The 21,439-nt window shown below is 38.6% G+C and overlaps 1 protein-coding gene across 6 annotated transcripts in view; it reads right to left on the minus strand.

The window, feature by feature from the left end:
• Window positions 1–531: 531 nt before the first annotated feature.
• Window positions 532–21,439, minus strand: part of DISC1 (DISC1 scaffold protein) — a 200,284-nt gene continuing 179,376 nt past the window's right edge. For 3 of the 6 annotated variants that reach the window (XM_035321291.1, XM_035321294.1, XM_035321295.1), the window contains 3 exons: window positions 18,340–18,384; window positions 8,589–8,720; window positions 532–1,808 (listed from right to left, as the gene is read on the minus strand). In XM_035321291.1, the coding sequence (XP_035177182.1) occupies window positions 1,662–1,808; window positions 8,589–8,720; window positions 18,340–18,384 (324 nt within the window). In that variant the 3' untranslated portion in view covers window positions 532–1,661. Of the gene's footprint in view, window positions 1,811–8,588; window positions 8,721–18,339; window positions 18,385–20,010; window positions 20,087–21,439 lie in introns of those variants that run through there. The other 3 variants (XM_035321292.1, XR_004749310.1, XM_035321293.1) reach the window with 3 other exon arrangements.

Below are 21,439 nucleotides of genomic sequence, written 5' to 3' on the forward strand. Positions count from 1 at the left end.
TGCCAAATCTAGCAGGGGAGGGAGCTATCAAAGAGGGACAGTCCAGCAAAGCTGGAGAAACAGACCTAGCAGAGCAGCAAGAGACCTCCATCCAAGACTGGGGATGGGAGCAGAGAGCTGGAGTCCATGGAAGGAAAAGATCCAAGAGTCTTTCCCACAACACAGATGCTGATCCATATATAATACAATGATAAAAGTCAACCACGTTCTGAATTACAGGGTTGTAATTCCATCCCAAGGATCTGATGACTACAGAAAGCACCTGAGCTCTGCTGCTCTGGTTTGACAACCGTATACACCTGGATGCAATTATAACCCTGTTGTATGGCTCAGCTGCCTGGCACTTTTTTTCCTCCCTATGTATTAAACATTGAGGTAGAAGTTTCAACTAGTATTAAAACACACGGAAGAAAATGAATACAATCTTAGTGGGCTAGTAGTCCAGTGACCTTCCAAATTTGCAAAAAAAAAAATCATAAAGTGGCTATAAAACAAGTAATTGAAGTAAGAAAAGCAAAACAATTCAAAAAATGTCATACAAATAGTATTAAAAAGTACAGTAATAAGTCACAAGACACTTGCTTGATCTACTGGCTTAAAATAAACGAATGAGAGACATTTTGTTTTTAAATTCTCCCTCTGCAACAAATGGCAGGAGCAGAACTTTGTGGTATCAGATACATTCTGGTATCCAAGAGTACATTATGAATTCCTAAAGATATTAACTGTTTTGAACAATGATCTAAATATAGGTCATTTGTACTAGTTGGCTTCAATGGAACATTGCTTTTCTTTCCTATTAAAAATACATGTTTAAGTATGTACATATACATACGTGTCTATTGCAAAAAAAACCTGCATTCCTTACGTTTAGAAGGAAGCTCAAAATAATATAGCAGTAATAATAAACTTTACAAGGAGACCTAAATGATTTACTGTTCATACAATACTTAAATACAAGGAGCACAAAATCAGCAACATAGTATTTTTTGTGTGCTTTACAACCCCTGTAATACTAAAACAAGTTTATATTGATACCTAAATGAAAATAGTTAAACTACTGCTGTAAGGGCTGCTGTTAGTTACCTCTACTGTACTCAATACCACTGAGTAAACGAGCTCTGAATTTCAGTTAAGAGTACATGGTTAGCTTGAATTTCATCCTATTGATTTAATTATTGGCAGGAATGTGCAAATACATTCAGTGTAAGAGAGCTGTTAAAGCCAAAGGAAAAAAAATCTTATATTCTTACAGCTATTTTACAAGAAATACTAGATGTTCCAGCTTTAACACTACATTTTTAAAGCAGGAAAAAAAATCCGTGAGTAAGGAAGACAGATACTGTTTACAAGTCTTCAAGGAGAACATTTCACTGACATTAAAGGCAACTTTGCAGACTCACTTGAAATGTATCAATTTGTAATCTACACATTTACAGGGGATGCTCTGCTCCGAAAGCTGTTTCCCAATCTGTGCCAAAACATGTGAGGCTGCGTAGAGTACTTCTGATGATAGACCTCCAGGCTCTGTTTCTCCATAATTGATTTAGTTATTAGTTATGCAGGCAGAGAAGAGATCCCTGAGGCTTGGTAAAACAGTATTCAGTTACTAAAAGCCACCCTTGGTGAATTAATGTCATCCTACCAGTTCTTTCTGCTCATTATTCCTCCAAGTCTTGTTTTCCTGGACACCAGCTGTCGCAGAGGAAGTCTCCAGCCTTTTCTTCTCCTGCCTCCCTGGCTGGCTGAAGTTGCACCAGCACGGTCTGGAGTGTCTCCTTCACCACCTGGATCTCCCTCTGCAGAGACTGTGCAAGCTTTATTAAGGAATAAATCGATAGGTGATTGGCAGCCCCTTTTCTCTTTCCAAGTTATTAAATAAATTGTTGTTCCGTTGCTCACACCAGATGGCCATGGCTATCTAATTGTAGCTTCAAATTCTTCCAAATTGTTTGGATTAAATATTAATACATTTATCTCACTTGCTTTCAAAAAAAAAAAAATCCAGGAAAAGTTCTGAAGTAGCATTATTTAGCACTTAAAAAAAAACAACAACAACAAAAAACGAAAAGAGAGGATGGGGGATACTGCTCGGATGCTGTTCTCATGGGAAGAAGGGAGATGAAGGAATTATACTATGGATGCATCAGACCTAGCCACTGGTTTCTTGCTGGATGGTGAATTTTTGAGCACCAGACATGGGGTGGCTCAGACCCAAGGTGACGGCAACAGGAGTGGTCTGAGATGTAAGGAAAGTGACCAGAGCTTGTGTGGAGTTAGTGAGCTAGCTAACATGCGCCATGACAAGGGAGAGGAGTAAGGGCGTCTAGGCAAAGTAGCAAAATTAATCTTCTCCATTATAAAGCAGAGAAAGTGTTTATGCCCTACTTATTTTCCATTGTCTACTTCAGGTTTCCTGCCAGGCACTTAGGATAGCTAATGTTTCTGCCTCTTAAGAGGTGCTGACCTTCTCCTACTTTCCTTCCCTAGTTCCAAAATGACAGAGGGAAGGAATTGGGGATGGTAACCAGGCCCCGAATGGGTGCAGCAGTGAGCAGACACCAGCAGATAGGACCAGAGATACATGGAGACAGGAGGCAGTGTCAACTGCTCAGACATGCACAAGATTTCAAGTGGCTGGTCTTCCTAGGGCAGTAGAGCTTTCTGTTCTGTTCGCTAGTCTCTCCTGGGAATAAACACAGCTTGTACTATCGATAGATCACCTCTTCTGCTGATAAACTTATGTCAGTGAGACAAGCCACCTCTGAGTCCAAGTACAAGGGCTAGACATAGCTCAGTTAGACAAACGACTTTATCCCCTCTTCCCTAGCTTACACAGAGTGTAATCAAGCGGGAACCAAGTCAGAGCCTGCTGGAGATATAAACCAAGAACCAAGTCTATGTGAACAAAAATTAAGGCCCATCTTCAGCCACACTGAGAACACCATTCCTTCCTGTATAGATACTGCTACAGGTCAAGGACCCCAAAAGGCAAATGTAAATGGGTCAAGGGAAAGAGAAGTTCATCTCTAGCAGTAAGTCATCAACAGGAGTTCTGAGAGAACCACAAATGTGCTTCTTCATGGGAAATGAAACAGGTTGACACTGAAACAACTCGCTTTCAGAACCACGCTGCACAGGCAGAATAATGCACAAAGACAGGCTTTATCCTTTACACAGCCCATCCATTATGAAATGTTGTTTTACCCGACCCTGATGTCAATGCAATGTCAAGAAAAAAAAGACACCCTCAGGTTATGCAACTGCCAAAAGTGAGCTTCTACTTTTGAAAAATTGTGACTACAGTGAACCATAGGAAAGCCACACAAAACACTGCTTTTCCAGGCAGTCATAGTTATGCCTTTGAGAAGCCTTTTGGCTGCTTTTGATTCTGCTATCACTTCCTCCAAATTTCATCTTTATGCGTTTATGTAACATTTACTATGATGTTTTACTTTTAATTCATTCACCGGGAGTATTCATGCATACTTTCAATTTCTGGACATCTCTAATGTAAAAGGATTCTGTCCCTGACTACCCATAATCAGTAACAGCAGTACACGCTCAACTTCTCCTATCCTAGGATCTCAAAGCACTGTACAAGGACAAATTAATTATGCCTTACAGCTTCTCTGAGGTAAGAAACATTATTATTCTCTTATAAGTGGTCCTGGACTGTCCACCACTCTGCAGTTTAATCAGGAGACTCTGTTGAAAACCTGACTGTGAAAAGAGAAATTCTTCAGTTTATGAACACCGTGAAGCCTCTGAAATTTAATTACTTCTGATGCGCAGTCTCTGACTACATGCTGTTATTTGTAATATCCCAAGTGATTACAAAATTCTTTTCAGGTATAAAGAAAAGGCAAAATTGAAACATTTCACTGCCAGTGGATCAGAAATATTGAAGGATGAAGGAAAAGAAAGGAGACAAGGGAAGAAACTCTTAACCAACAGAAAGACAGAGCAACAAGAAAGATGACTGCATAGTCTTACCTACAGCGAGTTTCAGTAAACTCATGAATAATACCACAGTCAGGTGTTGACCTGCAACTGTCAAACAAGCCTTTATGGCTAGGCAAAATACATGACATAAGGCTGAGAATGGAATCTCTATCCGTATATGGAGGTTATGTCTGGATAACCAGCTTTATCCATTTTAAAAATGCAAAAATACTTCAATGTGCATGGGTCCACATGCAAACAACTCCTTTGTGTTTAAATTACCAAGCTGGTATCAAAGGCAGGAGCCAAAACAAGTTTCAACAAATAATGTTTTCCAGTCCTGCTATCTTCCAGTACAAAAAATGGCAAGATCTGTCTGATGTCTAACAAACAGTAAGTTAAAGTAATTCGAAAAGGTCTCTCACAAACCCAATCCATTTTCTGCAACAGTCCTGTAACTCAGACATAGTCTTGGTTGAAGCTTTTCACCTGTTTGACTTACTCTGTCTTTAAAAAGTCTTGAGAAAGATCTGCCAGGATCTGGAGCATGTCTGGCACAGGACTGATTTAACAGACTGGAGCATCCAGGGAGCATGTGAGGAGAGGCTGAGAGAGCTGGGACTGTTCAACCTGGAGAAGAGAAGGCTCGGGGGGAACTTACTCGTGTATAAATATGTGAAAGGCAGTAATAAAGAAGAGGGAGCCACAATCCTCTTCTCAATGGTAAGAAGCAACAGGAACAAACTTAAAAATAAGAAATTCTGCCTGAACACAAGAAAACACTTCTTTACTGTGAGGGTGGTCAAATACTCACATAGGTTCTGCATAAAAGCTGTGGATTCTCCAGTCTTAGAGATACTCAAAACCTTACTTGACATGACCCTGGAAAACCAGCTCTAGGTCTCCCTGCTTGAGTAAGCGGATTGGACCAGATTACCTCCAGAGGTTCCTTCCAACCTAAACGACTCTGTGATCATGCACACCATGTGCCAAAGGACCAGCAAAAAGCTAAGATGTTTCAATGTTTAATTTGAAAGACCTGTGTTTCGGACTGAAGGCAAAGATGCACATGGGTGGAAAAGCACTGACCTACCTCCATCATGGCACGAACGAGAAAGGTGGGACCACATTCTCTCCATGTGACACACAATGGGAAGGACTCACCACCCTGTCACCCAAAATTAAAATCAAAAAAGGACACCATTGCCAATTCTCACTCTTGTGGGATCCCAAAATTTCTTACAGGTGAGGCACAGTCAGGGCTTGAACTCTTCTCTCCTGATTCTGTGGAAAATCTACACTGGTGTAAAGCAAGAGGTACATAAAAGCAGGCCATATCATAAAGGTGAAGGATTAGTAATATGACCTGCAATGCCTAATAAATGTTTAGGCACAAAATTCTGTTTTCAAAATAATTTTTACCTGTCCATTTTATGGCAAGGGGGGAGATTGTGTGCTTTTAAAATAATAGTATAGCCAGGTTTTCTTCCAACAAAAGCACTTTCACCAGGAGGAACTATTACATGCATTCAAATTGTCTATCAAAACGCAACTGCTAATTAAGAACAAAAATGACTGTGAAATTGCAATATAGGCTCCATTTAATTTTACTAGGAATTCCAGGCCTTTACTGTCAGGAAAGTAACACCTCTCATCAGCTCTGCAGACACCAGAATGAGTCACCTTTCCTCCTTTGGTTTTTCCAATTAATGATGTGGACTGTTTTCATACACTTTCCAATGATCAACTTTAATTGAACGTTTTGTGGGTTTATTTGGTTATACCACACTGAATTTAGCAAATATGTCATAGTGCTCCAGATGAGCTCTTCTCCCCACTCCCCCACTGTTTGATGCTTTTTATACAAAAGTACGGTTTAATATTTACTGTGGAAAGCTTCAATATTAAATGAGAATCCCAAGCGGGTCTGTGCAAATACTCAGGACCAAGAAATATCCCTCAATTTCTCCTTTGTTCAGGTTGTGCTGACAATTACAACTAGCAGCACAGTTGATTTAAGTGTTCTATGCCATCAAAATGTAGAACGAAAAACAATGACATCTGGGATTTTTCTTCTAATACAAACTTAATTATTAATCAAAGCTATGACACACTAAACATTGGCAAATGGCTCGAGAGCATCAGGAATTTATTTTTCTCAGTGGGGTCTTTAAAAGTGTTCCAATAATAAGACAGTAGTACTAATCTACATCTGCGCAGCCCCCAGTCAGATTTTTGACCTAACTCAGTTTGTAGGATTTATATGTAAGACAGTTTTTAGGGGGATGAGAAGGGCAAAAATAGCTAAAAACCAAGAGTTTGAAAACATATCCTGCGTTAATTACAATTTCAAATCTTTAAAGATGCTACTCACAGAACGCTGCAGATTTTTAATGAAGATTGCATAATTGCCCAACATTTAGGATAAAAAGTAATTTCATTTAAAACCAAATAAACTACAGTGCAAACAGTGTATCCATCTATAACTGATTCTTCTACTGAGGCTAATTATTGGTGCCAGTCTCAGTGCTGGTTCCTGCAATATAGGCTAGTTACCTATAAGCAAAAGTTTACTTTATGGGCACTGGGCAGTTTTTAATTGAAAACAAACAAACAAAAATATCTACAGGTCTGTAGTACTGTAGTAGTTATTCCTTTTCTGAAGCATAGCACAGTGATTACATGTACCAGATGGTAACATTTTATGCACATTGATCTGGACTACCTCTGAAATAGCAAATGAATGATAATGAGTGGTAGCTGAATTGCTGAACTGCTTCTCTGTATGTCCCTATGTTTTAAACATGGTTTCTTATTTTGTAACTGATGGTCTTGCTAGGAGGACCGGGATATCACAGGGTGTGCATTTCTGCATTTAGATAATGTGAACTGAATTTCATTGATAGGGGAAATCAGATCTGTATCAGACAATTGTGGCTAAGAATGAGATTAATCTACAACTCTCCTCAACTTCTAGTGATTAGATTTTTATCTTGTCAGCTTACTCATCCAGTTTCAGCAGCTACAAAGAAATGTACATGGTCCATAGAAAATACAACTAAATACTATTATATATGCAGTGTGTTTTCTTCAGGAATCAAAAAATCCTTTTTTTCAGTTTATTGCACCTTGCACAGCAAATAGTAACTATGACTGGACCTGTCTTAGTGAACAGGTCTGAATATGAACTTAAGTCTACTGCAAAGATAGGAACAGAACCCATAAATCCAAGCCTCAGTGTTCTTCTACTAGAGTTATTGTGTAAAGTTCATTTGAGAGCAAACATACCTATGGGAGGAAGGACTCTGCACATACCAAGACACATACTTGCATGTAGTTCTAAAAAGAATGGAGTCGAGGGAAAAAAAAACTGCAGCTAAGCATGTATGCTGCAAATATGATCTACAGAATATTGCAAACTGTCCTGTGACAAATACAATAAATAATCTAGAAACATGATTTCTTTAAAGGTATTGGCATGAAAAGCTCTAAGGAAAAAAAAAAAAAAAAGTGTCACTAATTTCTCACTACTTCAAATCTTTCTTTTCTAAGCATTTCAATGTACAAAAAAAAAAAAAAAAAAAAAGATTATTTTATTGTATTTTGGAATAGCTGGCAATAGATGCCCAATTACCTAAAACAAGGTAGCAATTCCACGTGTTCTATTGATTCTCTTTTCTAGTTTTGTGCTAGACCTCTCTACACTCTTTCCTGGAGGACTGTGCACTTCTGTTTGGGAGAAACTGAACCCTTCTTAGTTCCATTATCACCTCAGCTCACCTTCAGGTGTCTGCTAATCTCTCCAAACCTGAATGCATTCATCTTTCTTACCGCTTGCCTACTACCTCTTTTCCATTACAAACTAATGAACTAAGTACTCTCATCTTCTTTAGTCTCAATGGTTCTTACTCTCTTTTCTCTTTCTTAGAAGAACAAAATCTCTTTTGTGGTAAGTTTTTTTTTATGAAAGTCATAAATGAAAAAATACTCTGTGCTCTTAAATTTTGAAAAATTTCCACAGATGAAGGCCCAACAAATGCCTCTGTAAAGGTTAAGCAATCTTCAATCAGATACTGAATGACAGATGAAGCACAGAAAGAGATAAGAGTGCTTTATAAAACATCTCATCTGGTCACTTGCACTGGAGTGTTAGAGGCAGATTAGATTGCGTAGGATACCATATGATGCCTCTGCTGGTCATTTTTTTTCAAAAGGTAAAGAAAGCCAAATTACATGTGACAGTACACACAGTCCGAGTCAATGATGTAGCATTTAATTTAACTAAATCATGCTGGGAAATGCATGTGTGTCGATGCTTAATTCCATGCAGGTTTTGGTGCGCTAGTTATTCAATTTTGTGTGCATTACCAACAAAAGGACTGTAACAGAAGAATAAAAGCATTTCAATGCCTAATTTCACTTTACAAAGAACAAACTTCTGTTGAAATCAATTAAAGCTGGATCAGACCACAGTGCAAATGCACTATAGGAAAACTTGCTACAACAAATACTCCCACTCCAGCAAGACAATCAATTCTTCTTGTCTTAATATATTTAATCTACGTTAAGAACTAGTACTCTATGTGAATCTGAAAGGCAAATATTTCACATACATACTTACATAGATATATATCTACAGATAGATCAAAAAGGATATGAATAACTCCTTCATCAACTCTGCAAACTGAAGTTTGCAGTTGATCTTCCAGATGCACCAATTTCTCACTTATTGCTTCACATTTTTCATCCAACTCCGCGGAAAATATGAAGAACTCCTAAAGGAAGTTGAAAAGAAAATAAAGCATGTTTGCTGATGATTATACATTTCTACATGATATTTCCATCAAATTAAGGGCAAAATAAAGTATTAGTGAGAGGATATGATGTTTTGCAGTTCTAAGATATTGCCTGAAACCAAATTCTGGTTAAAGAGATAAAAAGTTGTTACTATATAATAATTTGGTGACTTACATGGAATGGAATGTGCTTGTGGTCTCAGTCTATTTCCCAGCAGAAAAAAAGTCATGATCTCACTTTCAGCAGAGGATTAAAGGGGTGTGAAGACTGAACTGCTCTCCCTCTTCCCTGTTGTCTCACCACAGCAGGGGAGGGAAAACTCATGCTGACTACACCATTTAGTTCCTAAATTTCAAGTTGTTTTTGTAAATGTGATTTACACATTTAGGCCATTTCAACATTTCAAGAAGCATCATTTTTGGCATCTCACATAAACACAAAAATGTACTTGCATTTTGAAGAAAAATCTGGCTAGAATACTCAGGGACTTTGCTCAACTGATCAGAGAAAACACATTGAAGTCTTAGAGAATACAAGATGAAACTACACTTTGTTACTACGTTATGGTGAAATAAGTATAAATTTTCAAAAATAATCGTTGTCTACCTAGACCTTTATATAGGCAAAGGCTTTTTTTATTTTAAATCGAGTTTTCTAAACCCATTACAAAGGCTGTTCCTATAGATTTGCTTGCTTTCAGATATACTGCAGAAGGATAATTTGTATCTTTTATATTTTGTATTGACTTCCTCTTTGAGAAATGACTCAAATAAGCAGCATAACTGAGTGGGGAAAAAAAATTAACCATTTTGTGCAGCACTGAGATTAGCCTTTTACCCTCCAAGGGCGAAACCAGCGTCTACGCTGAAAGAGATATCTGTAAAAAAAAAAGATTATGGTGTCAAGATCAAGTTTGGCTAGAGCTACCTTGAAAAAAATGGATCATTCATCAGCTGGAATACAGACAACTGGATTTTCTCTAGACCTAGAGTATGTACTCATCTATAGCCAGACACGTGTGTCCATATACAAATCTCAGAAAATTTTTGCTCCTTTGAAAAAGTATTGGAGTCCTTTGCACTGATCCTTAATATCATGCTTCAGTGGTTGTTTGAGAGAAATCAAGTCTTCAGTCAATGAAATTGTGCCCCAAATTGTTGGAATGCTGCCCATTGGGAAAATCTGATTTTTGGTAAACACATTTACCAGACCTCAATTTTGTGCTACCCTTACTGTTTGCGTCACACAGTGCGTACGTAGAGTCAAATGTCAGAAGAGGTCTGCTTGCTGGTACATCCTCTGTTACAGCACAGAGCTTTGACCTTTTGCCTTCCTATGTCTTCTGCCAGACACAGATTGCACGCGTATGCCATGAGCTGCAGCTCAAAGCCTGGACAAGTGAGAAGGAGACAGGTTATGTTGCAAATGCCCACAGCTTAGGGGCAGAGAAGTACAATGTGAGAAGCAGCCAGCTGAGTCCCTGGCTCTGTACATGAGACCTGAGCAGGCAAATTGTTATCAAGTATCAGAATCTGCAACAGAATTGAACAGAGTAAACAGATGTAAAATTGAACCATTGTTTTTAAAATAAGAACAAGGTAGGAGAACATACACATTCTCCCTACATCAACTAGGAATGTCCTTGTCTCTAGACTGAGGATGAAAGATGAGGAACAACTCTTCCATCCAGCTGTTAAATCGTTATTCAACAAAACAGCAGGACTCCATATGCTTTTAGGGAGTGGGATAACCCAGGCCATTTATATCAACAGAAAGCTTTTCAGGAATTACTCTATGACACACATGCAAGAACAGATGACAGTTGTCTAAAAGAACTTAGGTCTCATGCTAGGAAGAGGAGAGTCAGTAAAGTGTAAGCAAATTGTAAGTAAAACTTGCCTACTCTGAAAGAACATCTAAAGTGATGGTCATTCTGGAGAAAGCTCAACTTCTGAACGCCTTTCTATAGCAGTTCATTACAGATCTTCACATAACCACCATCTCAAATGCAAGAAACAAGACAAAAAACATGCAGTGCCATACCACCATCAAACAGTTACTTTAGGAAGAACAGCTTTTATGAACACACAAGCTCTTCAGGACTGCTCTGACAGACAAAAGCCAAAAACAAAGTTTTCAAATCAGACTCTTTCTACAGATCGTGTACTTAGGCAAAATGAGTTAGTCCTGTACAGATCCTGAAGAAAGGGTACCTTATAGAAACATGTAAAAAGCAGGCTCTAGTTCTTGCAACATCAATAAAATATAAATATAAAATATAAAAAACATACTTTTGTCTGATCCACTTACTGCTTTTATCAAGGGGATACTGTTGACAGCAGGACAGTGTATCCAGAGAACTGGTCAGCAAATTAGCATTGCCACTAGTGGCTGTAAGGTATCTATTTCTTCCACTGTAAAATGGCCCTGTTTCCCGTCTAGCAGATGCGAACACAAGGAATCAACTGAGCAGCTAATCCAACGATAAGTGCACTGTCTGCATTTGTCTAGCCCTGCTGTGAACATCCATAGTGGAAATTCTTTCCCTAATCAGTGCCAGGGAGCATCCAAGGCAAATCCTAGGGCAAATTCCTAGAGGGCCTCCTAGACGTACCCCTTCTCTGCACTTCAGATGGGATGAGAGATGCTGGCAAGAAGAGACAGTACTTAGATACATGGTTGGCAAAAAAGGCTCCAAGTTGCAAGTATGGCCTAGTTCTAAGGTGGTCAGGTCCTGAAAACTCGAGATAAAATATAATTACAGCCTGAAATTCACATTTGTAATGCAGCTGGATGACTACACTTACAGGTGTACAGCTAACTAATCTGCTCTCGTATTGGACGTTTTCTTTTCCTTTTAAAATAAAACTTTACGGTCAAATAAAGAAAGGTCCCAGGAATGACAGAAGGAAAGAAGGAACCCATGAGCCAGCCCTCAAGTGCCTAGGGCTTCAGGTGAACACTCATTCTGTAGCAAGCACAATGCTTTGCATCAGTATTCCCCTGTATTTTGGGTTTCTAAGCTTTGGCTAGTAGCTTCCACCCTGCTGCAGTTTCTGACAAGGAGTTTATTGGTGAGCTAAACATGCTCAGAAATAAGATTCTGTAATTCTTACAGCCATTCATATTAATTCCTTTGTCAACTGAACGCTTAGATTCTCACTTGAAGTAAAATATCCGTTCTAGCTCACATGTAACAAATACAGTAAATCTTCCTGATTTATTACATTTTGAATACACAATGAGTTACCTAAAATGTAACAGAAATCATGTTTACTTTGGAAACTAAGATAAATGAAAAATGAGTACTAGGAAAAACTGTGTGCTCAATGAAGAACTGTTCCAGCAATACGGAGAAGCAGGGAAATCTAAATAAGTAAAAATCCACTCAAACTTATTTAGGTCTTTGAGCACGTATACCCAATTTAATCATAACTGTATGGTTATGGCTGCTCTGTGGTGTAACTAAAATATCTCCATAAGGTAGATGTTATATTTTGTTAATCTGAAAAACTTAACATGCATTCTGCAGCTTTAATATAGCAATAATCGTGTATGGATAAACTATTTTTGCATCTGTGTGACACAGAACTGCCTTTTCAGCTGAAATGAGAAGTTCCTCCATAGTTTAGACAAGCATCGTCTCTCAAGGATGTACTCACAAACATCACGGGAAAAACGCAGGAGAGTCATCATACAGCCTGTATATAATCATATATGGATTATACACAGAACACGTATATAACGGTCACTCATATCAGATTGCAAGGATGTGGTGGTGCAGCCATTTATAACTTCAGTTCAGGTAACCTAGTTTAATATCAAGAGCTATACATAAGATGGTAAAAACATACACTGCTCTCAAAAACATACAGGCAGAATTCTAAATATTCAATCAATTCCACAGCTCCCGCCCCAAGACCCTTGTATGAAAAAAGTATGGTAACCCAGAGAACTAGATAGGAAAGGTCCCTTCCATTCCTGCTAACGTCACTGGTAACATTTTTATTTGACATTTGTCTATGTAGGCAGGAAACCACTGTCAGTGACACACAAACTATTCAGAACAGCTCCTGGTTGGAAACTGGCACTTTACACTGATCAACATCTCTGAGAGGAAAGTGGACTCTGCCTCCAGCTCAGCGTATTAATAAAATACAACTCATCCAAGCTTGTAGGTTATGTCAATGCTACAAGCTGCTCTAAGTCTTAAGACTTCTTTGGTTATTTCTGCACTAACAGCGCTTTTAGGAAGCAGCTAGCAGAGACTGAGGCAGTCAGTAAAGAGCTGAGATGCAATTTCGCTTTATGGATTTTTCTGTGAATGGGGATATAGCTGGTTGGGATTTTTTTTTTTTTTTCCCCTAAACCCTTAAACAGGTTAAAATGGTACAAATGTGGGCCTGACTTGTTATTTGTTATGGTGGTAACTGAAGAAATTCTTCTGCCTTCTCATGCAAAATATAAATTCTTATTCTGTCCCAGATGCTGCACAGCATCAGTGCATCGAATTAAGAGCAGAGGAAATGGCTTCCACTTCAGTCTTCTGCATTTCATTTTACCCTTTTCCAAGCCATTTTAGTCACCTAGGAGCAACAGCTCCTCGACAGCATTCCTCAAGTAAAACGTTTGGTCAGCTTTTCCAGTGCAAACTCCTTCTGTGCTCTCTTGGATCCAATTCAGCAATTCTATATGGAAGTATCAGTATTCTAGTAGCTAGAATAATCTAACTCTATTAGGGATTAGTGCCTCTGTGAGTCTGGTTGTTGTGCTGAGAAGCAGGATTCCCAGATAAATCCTTAAAATTTGTTCTTAATACACAGGAACTTTTTAGGAGTTGCCTTGCTTTAAACTAGCAGTATCATAACCCTAACAAAATAAGAAAAATAGAAGACCTTATGCAAAACATCACAGAAAGATTTTTTTCACCTCTACTAAATCCTCTCTCTAAGAGTTAAAATCATTCAAAGCAATATAAATAACAACTACAAAAAGCTGCCCCTGCAGACAGATACTTTTTGTTACGGCACAAGCCTTAGAACAGTGACTTATTGTTTGCAGAAGTGCTGCATGCTTGCCCTCACCCCTAGCAGAAGTTAATGGAAATTGTGAGCACTTGAAACTCCAAAAAGTCAGGCTAGGGCATCTCTTAAATCATTTCTAGAAACAAAATGGAAATGTCCATATGCTTGTCCTGCTTGAGCAGATGCTTCGGTCGCATGCCGGTTACATGCACATGCCCTCGCTTAGTGAGCTCCATAGCCACAAAGTGTCTGAAGTGAAGGAAGGCTTCGCCTCTGCCCTGCATCTCAGAATTGCTGTCCTGAGTGCACTGTCCTGGGCAGGTGCTGGAGATGAGAAGGGCAAAGCACCACTGACAGCAGGCCTAATCTCATATTCTGAAAATAATGCTTCTTACTCCCGACCACCACCATCCTAGAACCATGGCAAGAGCAATCAAGAAGCAACAAAGGGACACAAAAGCCCCCTCCGTGGTTTGTAGTGAGATCAAGCACACTGTTACTGCCCTCAACTGATGCCTGTCTGTACAGCTCTTAGCAGCTGACAGGGATTTTGTGGTTCCAGCTGTCAGGGCAGAGCTTGCTCCAGGGCTCAAACATCCTTACAGTGAGCAGGTTTTCCTAATCCAAACTTCCCTCGCTACAAACTAAGATGTTTTCATTTCATTTTACCCTTCCACAGCACACAATAACTGATCATTACCGTCTTTACTATTATTTTTTCTGTGACGGAAGATTTTGACTTTCAACCAGACCAAGATTTCTACACATTTTATTTGTATTCCTTTCTTTCTTTTCTTCAGCACGTCCCTATCTTCCACACAGAGATACCCAGAGCAGTGCCAGACTCCTGTGGAGGCTTTGACATTCTCAACTAAGCACAGTAATTATTTCTTACAACTGACATTCCCATTAATGAAGCTGCAAATGACTTTTGCCCTCCTTTGCAACAGGATCAAGGTAATGAATCCCACTCTGTTTGCAGTCCACTATAACCCCAGATTCTTATTCTGCAGTATTGTCATCTTAGCTGCTATTTACCATCTGTACACATAAACACGACTTTTTTTCTGCCCTGAGTGCAATTTGCACCTGTCTTTTAACATATCACATCTTATTGATTTCAGGCTAGTCTTTCAATCTATCAGGAACATTTGGAATTCTAATCCTAATTGAAATTACATTGGCTGGCACATAGACTCCTGGCCTATCTCCTTTTTAAAGGCAAATACCAACTCTGCCTTTTACTGATCCCTTGGGACTTCAACCTTCCTTCAGGAGTTCTCATAGGAGCTTGTTAATGGTTTGGAGATTGTTTTTCTTAGCTCCTATGTGCTTTAGAAGGAATTTCATCAGTCTAGTCTGACTTCAAGCGCATCTCACCTTCAGACCCTTCACCGTGTTCTTCTCTTGCTACCTTCTGGTGCATACTAACAGCATTACATATATGGGCATGGTTTATTATTTTTAGAAAGACCTCAAGCTAAGAAAATAAAGAAAAGAAAAAGTTCTTCACTCTGCTCTCATTTTGTCTTCTCATTTACCTTTCTTATTCGAGGACATACTGATGCTTTCTTTCAGCTGTCCTTTACAGACAGCTTACCACTGAAGTTTCCTGCCAGCATGCATCTTTTGTTTACTGAAACTTAGTGTGTACTGTGGTCTTCCCAGTTCACTCTTATAGTGTGCACTACTCTTTCACAGGCACATCGTTAGCATATTTTTTAGTTTTCCTTTCAAAATTCTATGGGCCACTGAACAGTCTCTGACACGGATGGATACATAGTCCGTAACTGTTTGCTCTTTTCTGCACCAAAAGAACATGATGCTTTATTAACAATATGATGCCTTCTGGAGGGTACCAAAGATCATCTGCTGCTTCCTCCTACCTGTTGTCTCCCTGCTTTTCTTTCATGGGGGTAGCTCTCAGACTTCCCACAGAATTAGGATCAAGGTTGTTTCCCAGTTACTTCTGCTCTTATCACCTTCCACTTACAGACTGCTAGCTTGTTCCATCAGCCTGTTTATGCACATTTAGGAGACTTCAGCACTACAACATGCTCCTGTTTCTCATATGCAACAACTCAGGCATGAAGCTTTCCAGACAGCTGTTTTGCAACTGTGAGCTACCTCCCCCACCATCACACGCTTTTCCCACATTCCCTTTGCTTGCACCAATCCTTTTCCCTCCTCTGCAGGGATACAACAACACATGGGAGTGTTAAATGACTCATCAAAATTACAGCCTGATGTTGGCAATTCTTCCCCTCGTGTATCTTCCATTACAGTTATGGAGGAGCATCCTTGGAAAATCATCTCTGCAGGAACAGAGCTCTCCATTGCTTTCCAGCACCCTGCTGCAGTCTGTGTGACAGCAGTCTTCCCATTCTCATCTCTAGTAGATTCAAGATCTTCCCTTAGTGCAGACTTCCTAAAATCAGTACAGACTACTGCATCGACTCATTTAATTAAACTGGGACAATTCCAGTTCCTGCTGTGGGAAGGATAAGGCTATTTACCGACTTACAAATAAAAATTCACAGTGGGCCAGGACTTGGGAGAGAAACAAAAGCACCAAATTGTTTTCTAGTGTCCACAGCCCGCTGTGCTAGGAGTCAGCATAGCTGGGTATCATTTATAGGTGGATTGTAGTATTGTTCACTCCCATCTCTGCTCCTGAGTCACTAAAATGCAACAATGTGGAATGACTAACAGGGAGCTCTCCTGCAGGCAACAGGGAGACTGACAAGGATTAAGGGACCGGAGTGTTAAAGGAACATTTAGGCAAAGCCTTGACAGGGCAGAGGGTGCTGACAGTTTCATAGATCCTTTATAGAGCTGTCTACAAGTATACCTCAATCCAGCTGTGGCAGCGTGGTAGAGCCTGGCTTTCTAACTCTTTTCCATTTCCTTTATTTATATAATTGCTCTTGATTCTCTTTATGCATTTTTCCCCTCAAAACTTCAAAAGGGTAAAGTCCCTCTGCCCACAAGGACTCTTAAGATATGAAGCTCTTGCTGAAGACTTCCCCAGCAGTACCCCTGTATGCCTGGCTGCTCTGGCACATACATAAGCCCAGCACACACAACACTCTCGTGTCCTGGGCACATCTCCTGTTAAGCAAAAGGACAACTTCTTTACTGAGGGTCTGCATGTTCAGTGCAGGTCACTGCTGCACACAGGCACACAGAGCTCTCATCTGCTTTGGTCCAGACCATATGCAACTTTTAGTCTCAAGCAAATAAATTGCCATCTTGGCATCTATCACTACCGAAATTCCTTTATGCTGCCTTTGGCAGTAGAGCTTTTTGGTACCTTTACCCTGTAGGACTACCCACTCCTACTTCACATTGTCCATGGACATAAGCACCTGCAGCTTTGCTTTAATTCAAAGCAAATTTTGTGGTGACCGTTTTTTGCACAGTTCACATCCACTCTCAAGGATTCCCATTTTCATTTATGCTGAATTCACACAAAGCTAAGCAGTCCATCCTAGGCACGTTCTCATGTCAGTCTCCTTGTAGACAAGGTCAACATCTGAGCTTGGTCTTGCAATAGATTATCTTTCCTGGAGTGTTCCAGCTGCTCCACAGCCTTTGGATTCATTGGTGGGGATCCAAAGAAATATCTCATATGAATAGTTATCCCAAACTGCAACTTTCTTCTGGTTTTGTGTGTGTTTTGTTTTTGTTTTCACTTGCTTGGCTAATTGCTTGTCCCTTGCACTTGTCAGGTGGCATGTGTACTAATATGGGAGGTGAACTGGGGATTACTTACCCATGTAATTAATTTGCTGGCTGGCCAAAATGCACGGATACTAGATTTCCTTAATATGTAGGTTGCAACCCAAGGCATACTGATCACACTGAATCTGTACAGCTCCTTTAACCACTATCAATCTCCTTATACAGATATTACCTAAACTCTTAGTTTGTACTTAGACAGTATCAAGGAGATTTTTCTCATCACTTTCACAGGGCATCTTATATTAATCAATTATCCTGAACTTTGCTCAAGTATATAGACTAGGATCTGACATATTTTTATTTATGGAAACAGAATAAAATGACAAACATCAGTTATTTTTATTCAGACGAAAATCCTATTGACATGTGTTCTGCTCTATGCTACTACACTTTTCAAATAAATTCAAGGGGATTTATAAAGGCATTTTTTAGTGGTACACATGGAGCCAAGTAAAACATCATGATTTTGTTCCGTTCTTAAGTATTATTATGGTGCTACAGTGAGGCTGGCTAACTGTAATTGCATCTGCATTTCCCCAACATATCCTTTCTGTTGTTCATTTGAATTAAAAGCACTGGCAAGGTGAAATTTAACTATAAACTCTCTGAAATATGCAGCAATTTTGCCATTATCTTAAATGGAAAAAAGAATGGGCCAACTCTGATGGCGCCTGTGTTCTTTTTCTAAATGCTTGCATGCTACATAGCGGTTTTGCTCTCAAATTTTTACCAAAAGGTAACACTAAAGGAATAGGTATCATTAATTCTAATTCAACCCCAGAAAGGTCTGTACAATGTCACCACTTTATACTGCCTAGAAAACACTTACCTCAGATAAATGACCCTCTGCTCCAAATGAAATGTCTTCCACAACCTGTTACAGATAAGTTATTAAGTATATGGTACATACATGTACAAACATTAAGATTTCAATGGAACTTACAAAAACAGTATAGTGCATAAAAAGTTATATAAGCTGAACAATTACATCATTTTACTACAGATGTATGAAACATTTCAATTGCTTTTCTAATGGGGCCGTGGCAGCCACCCAATATTTAAAGCTAAATTTGAATACATTTTATTAAAGCCTGACTTTTGGCTTCCCTGGTAAAACCCACAAGGAACACTGCCTCTAAAACTGAAAGACTAAATATAGATTGAGACAAACGTCTCTACCAAGCTCTTACTGATCTAAACACCATTCAAAAGTCTACAGGAATTTTCTGGCACAAACCCTGTAAATGATTTTGGGCAGGAGATTCTGCCCCCACTGACGGTTTTTATTAGTAACATGTGGTAACTATAGTTCCTCTTTCAAAACTTACTTTGTCTGTAAAGCCTGTAAGAAATTGGGCAATTTTTCACTGATTGAGGAGCAGTCAAAAATGTAATGTTAACATTCCTGGAAAATCATTAATACTTGTCTCAAAGAACAATACTGATAATATCTAAATAAACAGAGATAGGGATAGTGCTTTGATAGGGCAATACTTAATATCACAGGCATGTATATATATGTATAATAAAGTATAAAATCATTACTCTTCCATAAGACCAGTACGATTTCTGGATATTTCAATAGTCTATATGAAGAGAGGTTGTTTAGATTTATTTTACCTACCATACTCATTTTCTTATTATATTTTTACTGCAACATACTTGTAAGCATTAAACTTACTGAGATACTATTATTTCTATCTAAAGAGTTAGCATGTTTACCAATAGATATGACAGTAGCACTCGCAGCTAAGGGGCATCTTACTGCACAACCATGTGTGTGACTATACAACAACGATCTGATCACTGTACACAAGCCAGCTTCCTGTTTTTACAGCAACCCTTTCCAGCTTGGATTAATACAGAAAACATTCAAACACTGACTTCCACTGATGCTTAATGCTGACATTCAAAAAGATGATTAAATTTTAAGTTTCCAAATTACATTTGAAGCTCTACAAATACGATATTTAATTAAAACTCAAATGAAAGCACAGTTTATTTAGCTTTCTAAAGGCTTTGTCCTTTATGCATTGCACACTCGCCTCCTGGATCACAGGCTATCTCAATGCATGGTAATGAGTTGCAGCCTGCTAACTGAGGCTTTCTTGTTCCTTGCTATTGCTAAATTCTGAAAAATGTTGTGTCATATGCTGTGATGACTTCTTTTTAATGACATACAGCACATTAAATACTGCTTTTTTCATAGCTGCTCACTTAATATTACTTAAAACATTTAATATCTTAAAAACGGTGAATCAGATGAATGCTTTTCAATGACAGAACCTTCCCAACACTAATGCTCTACAAAAGTCTTATAAATACCTTCCCAGACTGCAAAACTGAAGTATGCAGAGGTGAGGAAAGAAAACCAGCCCTTACTCTTACCTCTTTTCTTGCTTCAGTTACAGTGAGAAAATGAGAAATGATCTACAAAGAATTCTTATGGGAAAACTACCAAAAATGCTGACTTACAAGAAAGGTAACACTACTTTTTTACCTTGTAACTTTAATCACCTCAATTTTCTTGAAATCTAGTAGGTATTTCTTTCCTTCACAGTGATTAAGAGGGAACACTGCACAGCATGCCAGATAGCAGCAGAAGAAAAAAGGATAGGTCAGGAACTCATGCCTGCAGGTACACACATACTCATATTCATCAAGATACTTGGTGTTAGGGAGGTCCCAGCACACACACATCTCTGTGTTTATTAGTTATCATTGATGCTGCTGGCGTTATTAAAAGGCATAGCTTACACATACATTATCGACAAACAACAAATAAAGCAAGAATTCATAAGTAGTGGAACAAGCAGGCATTAATGTCTGAAGAGAAATGAAACGCTACTGCATATTTTAGAAATCACTCATATATTCATATATATGCATCTAACTACATATTAATGACCACAGCAACTTCCATCTCACTCACATGCAACCTGGGCAATATAATTTGCAGTTTAAAAGTATGGATCATTTCCGGGATGAAAACTAGAACCCATCTTGAATTCCTCAAAGACTTGGGAGAAAAATCAATCTCAGTTAGTAAGCAAACGACAAACTAGAACTGCACTGGCAGGGCACCTCATTTTCAACAAAACAGCCACTACCTGGAGAATACAGGCTTACATGAAAAATCAAGAATCTATTTTAACTTCATTAGAAAACAAGCTGACTTTGACAAGACTGAGACTAGAAGTGCTGTCTACAACCTTGCTTCAGCACTTTTTAAAATACTATATTCTAATAAATTATCTGTAGTTGAGAAGGGTACACCTTAATTTTAAGTAACTCAGATCGTTTCAGGATTAATTTTAGTGGCCTCACTTTATTTAATTTTGACCAAAATTAGTAATGATGTTTCAGTAAACTGAGCTGCCAAAGCATGTGATTGTGTTCCCTGGTTAACAGTCAGTTTTATAAAGGAAGCCTGACTTACAGGATTATTTGGGGGTATGCCATAGTCTACTGCATAAACAAACTGAGAAAAATTTCTCTACTGTCTTAGAAAACACAGTTATGAAGACTATAAAGTAACTGTTGACAGTTAATAAACCTGTGCTCACACATGACAGTAAAATATCTGAACTTTCAAAGAATTTATACCTTGCATATTTTATATCAGAACATTCATGTCTTGTGATCTAGTGAGGATATTTAATTAAAAATGAAAAACGTCCCTTCTGCAAAGCAGTATCTGAGGATCTAAGTGAGGGGTTATTTCTGTTCTTCTATTCTTTTTTATTATTATTATTCTTGTGTTTGTTTCTTTGTTTTCTAATGAAACCTATACAGAAGGATAATTATATGCAAGAAAACTGCATTTATAATATACATCAATAAAAACAAATCTACTGCTCGGCAATATTTAGCCAGATAGAACATGATAAATATTTGGGACACTTTATAGCATTCCACCATCAGGAGAA

This window comes from Oxyura jamaicensis, chromosome 3 (assembly GCF_011077185.1).
Source record: "Oxyura jamaicensis isolate SHBP4307 breed ruddy duck chromosome 3, BPBGC_Ojam_1.0, whole genome shotgun sequence".
Taxonomy (NCBI): Eukaryota; Metazoa; Chordata; class Aves; order Anseriformes; family Anatidae; genus Oxyura; species Oxyura jamaicensis.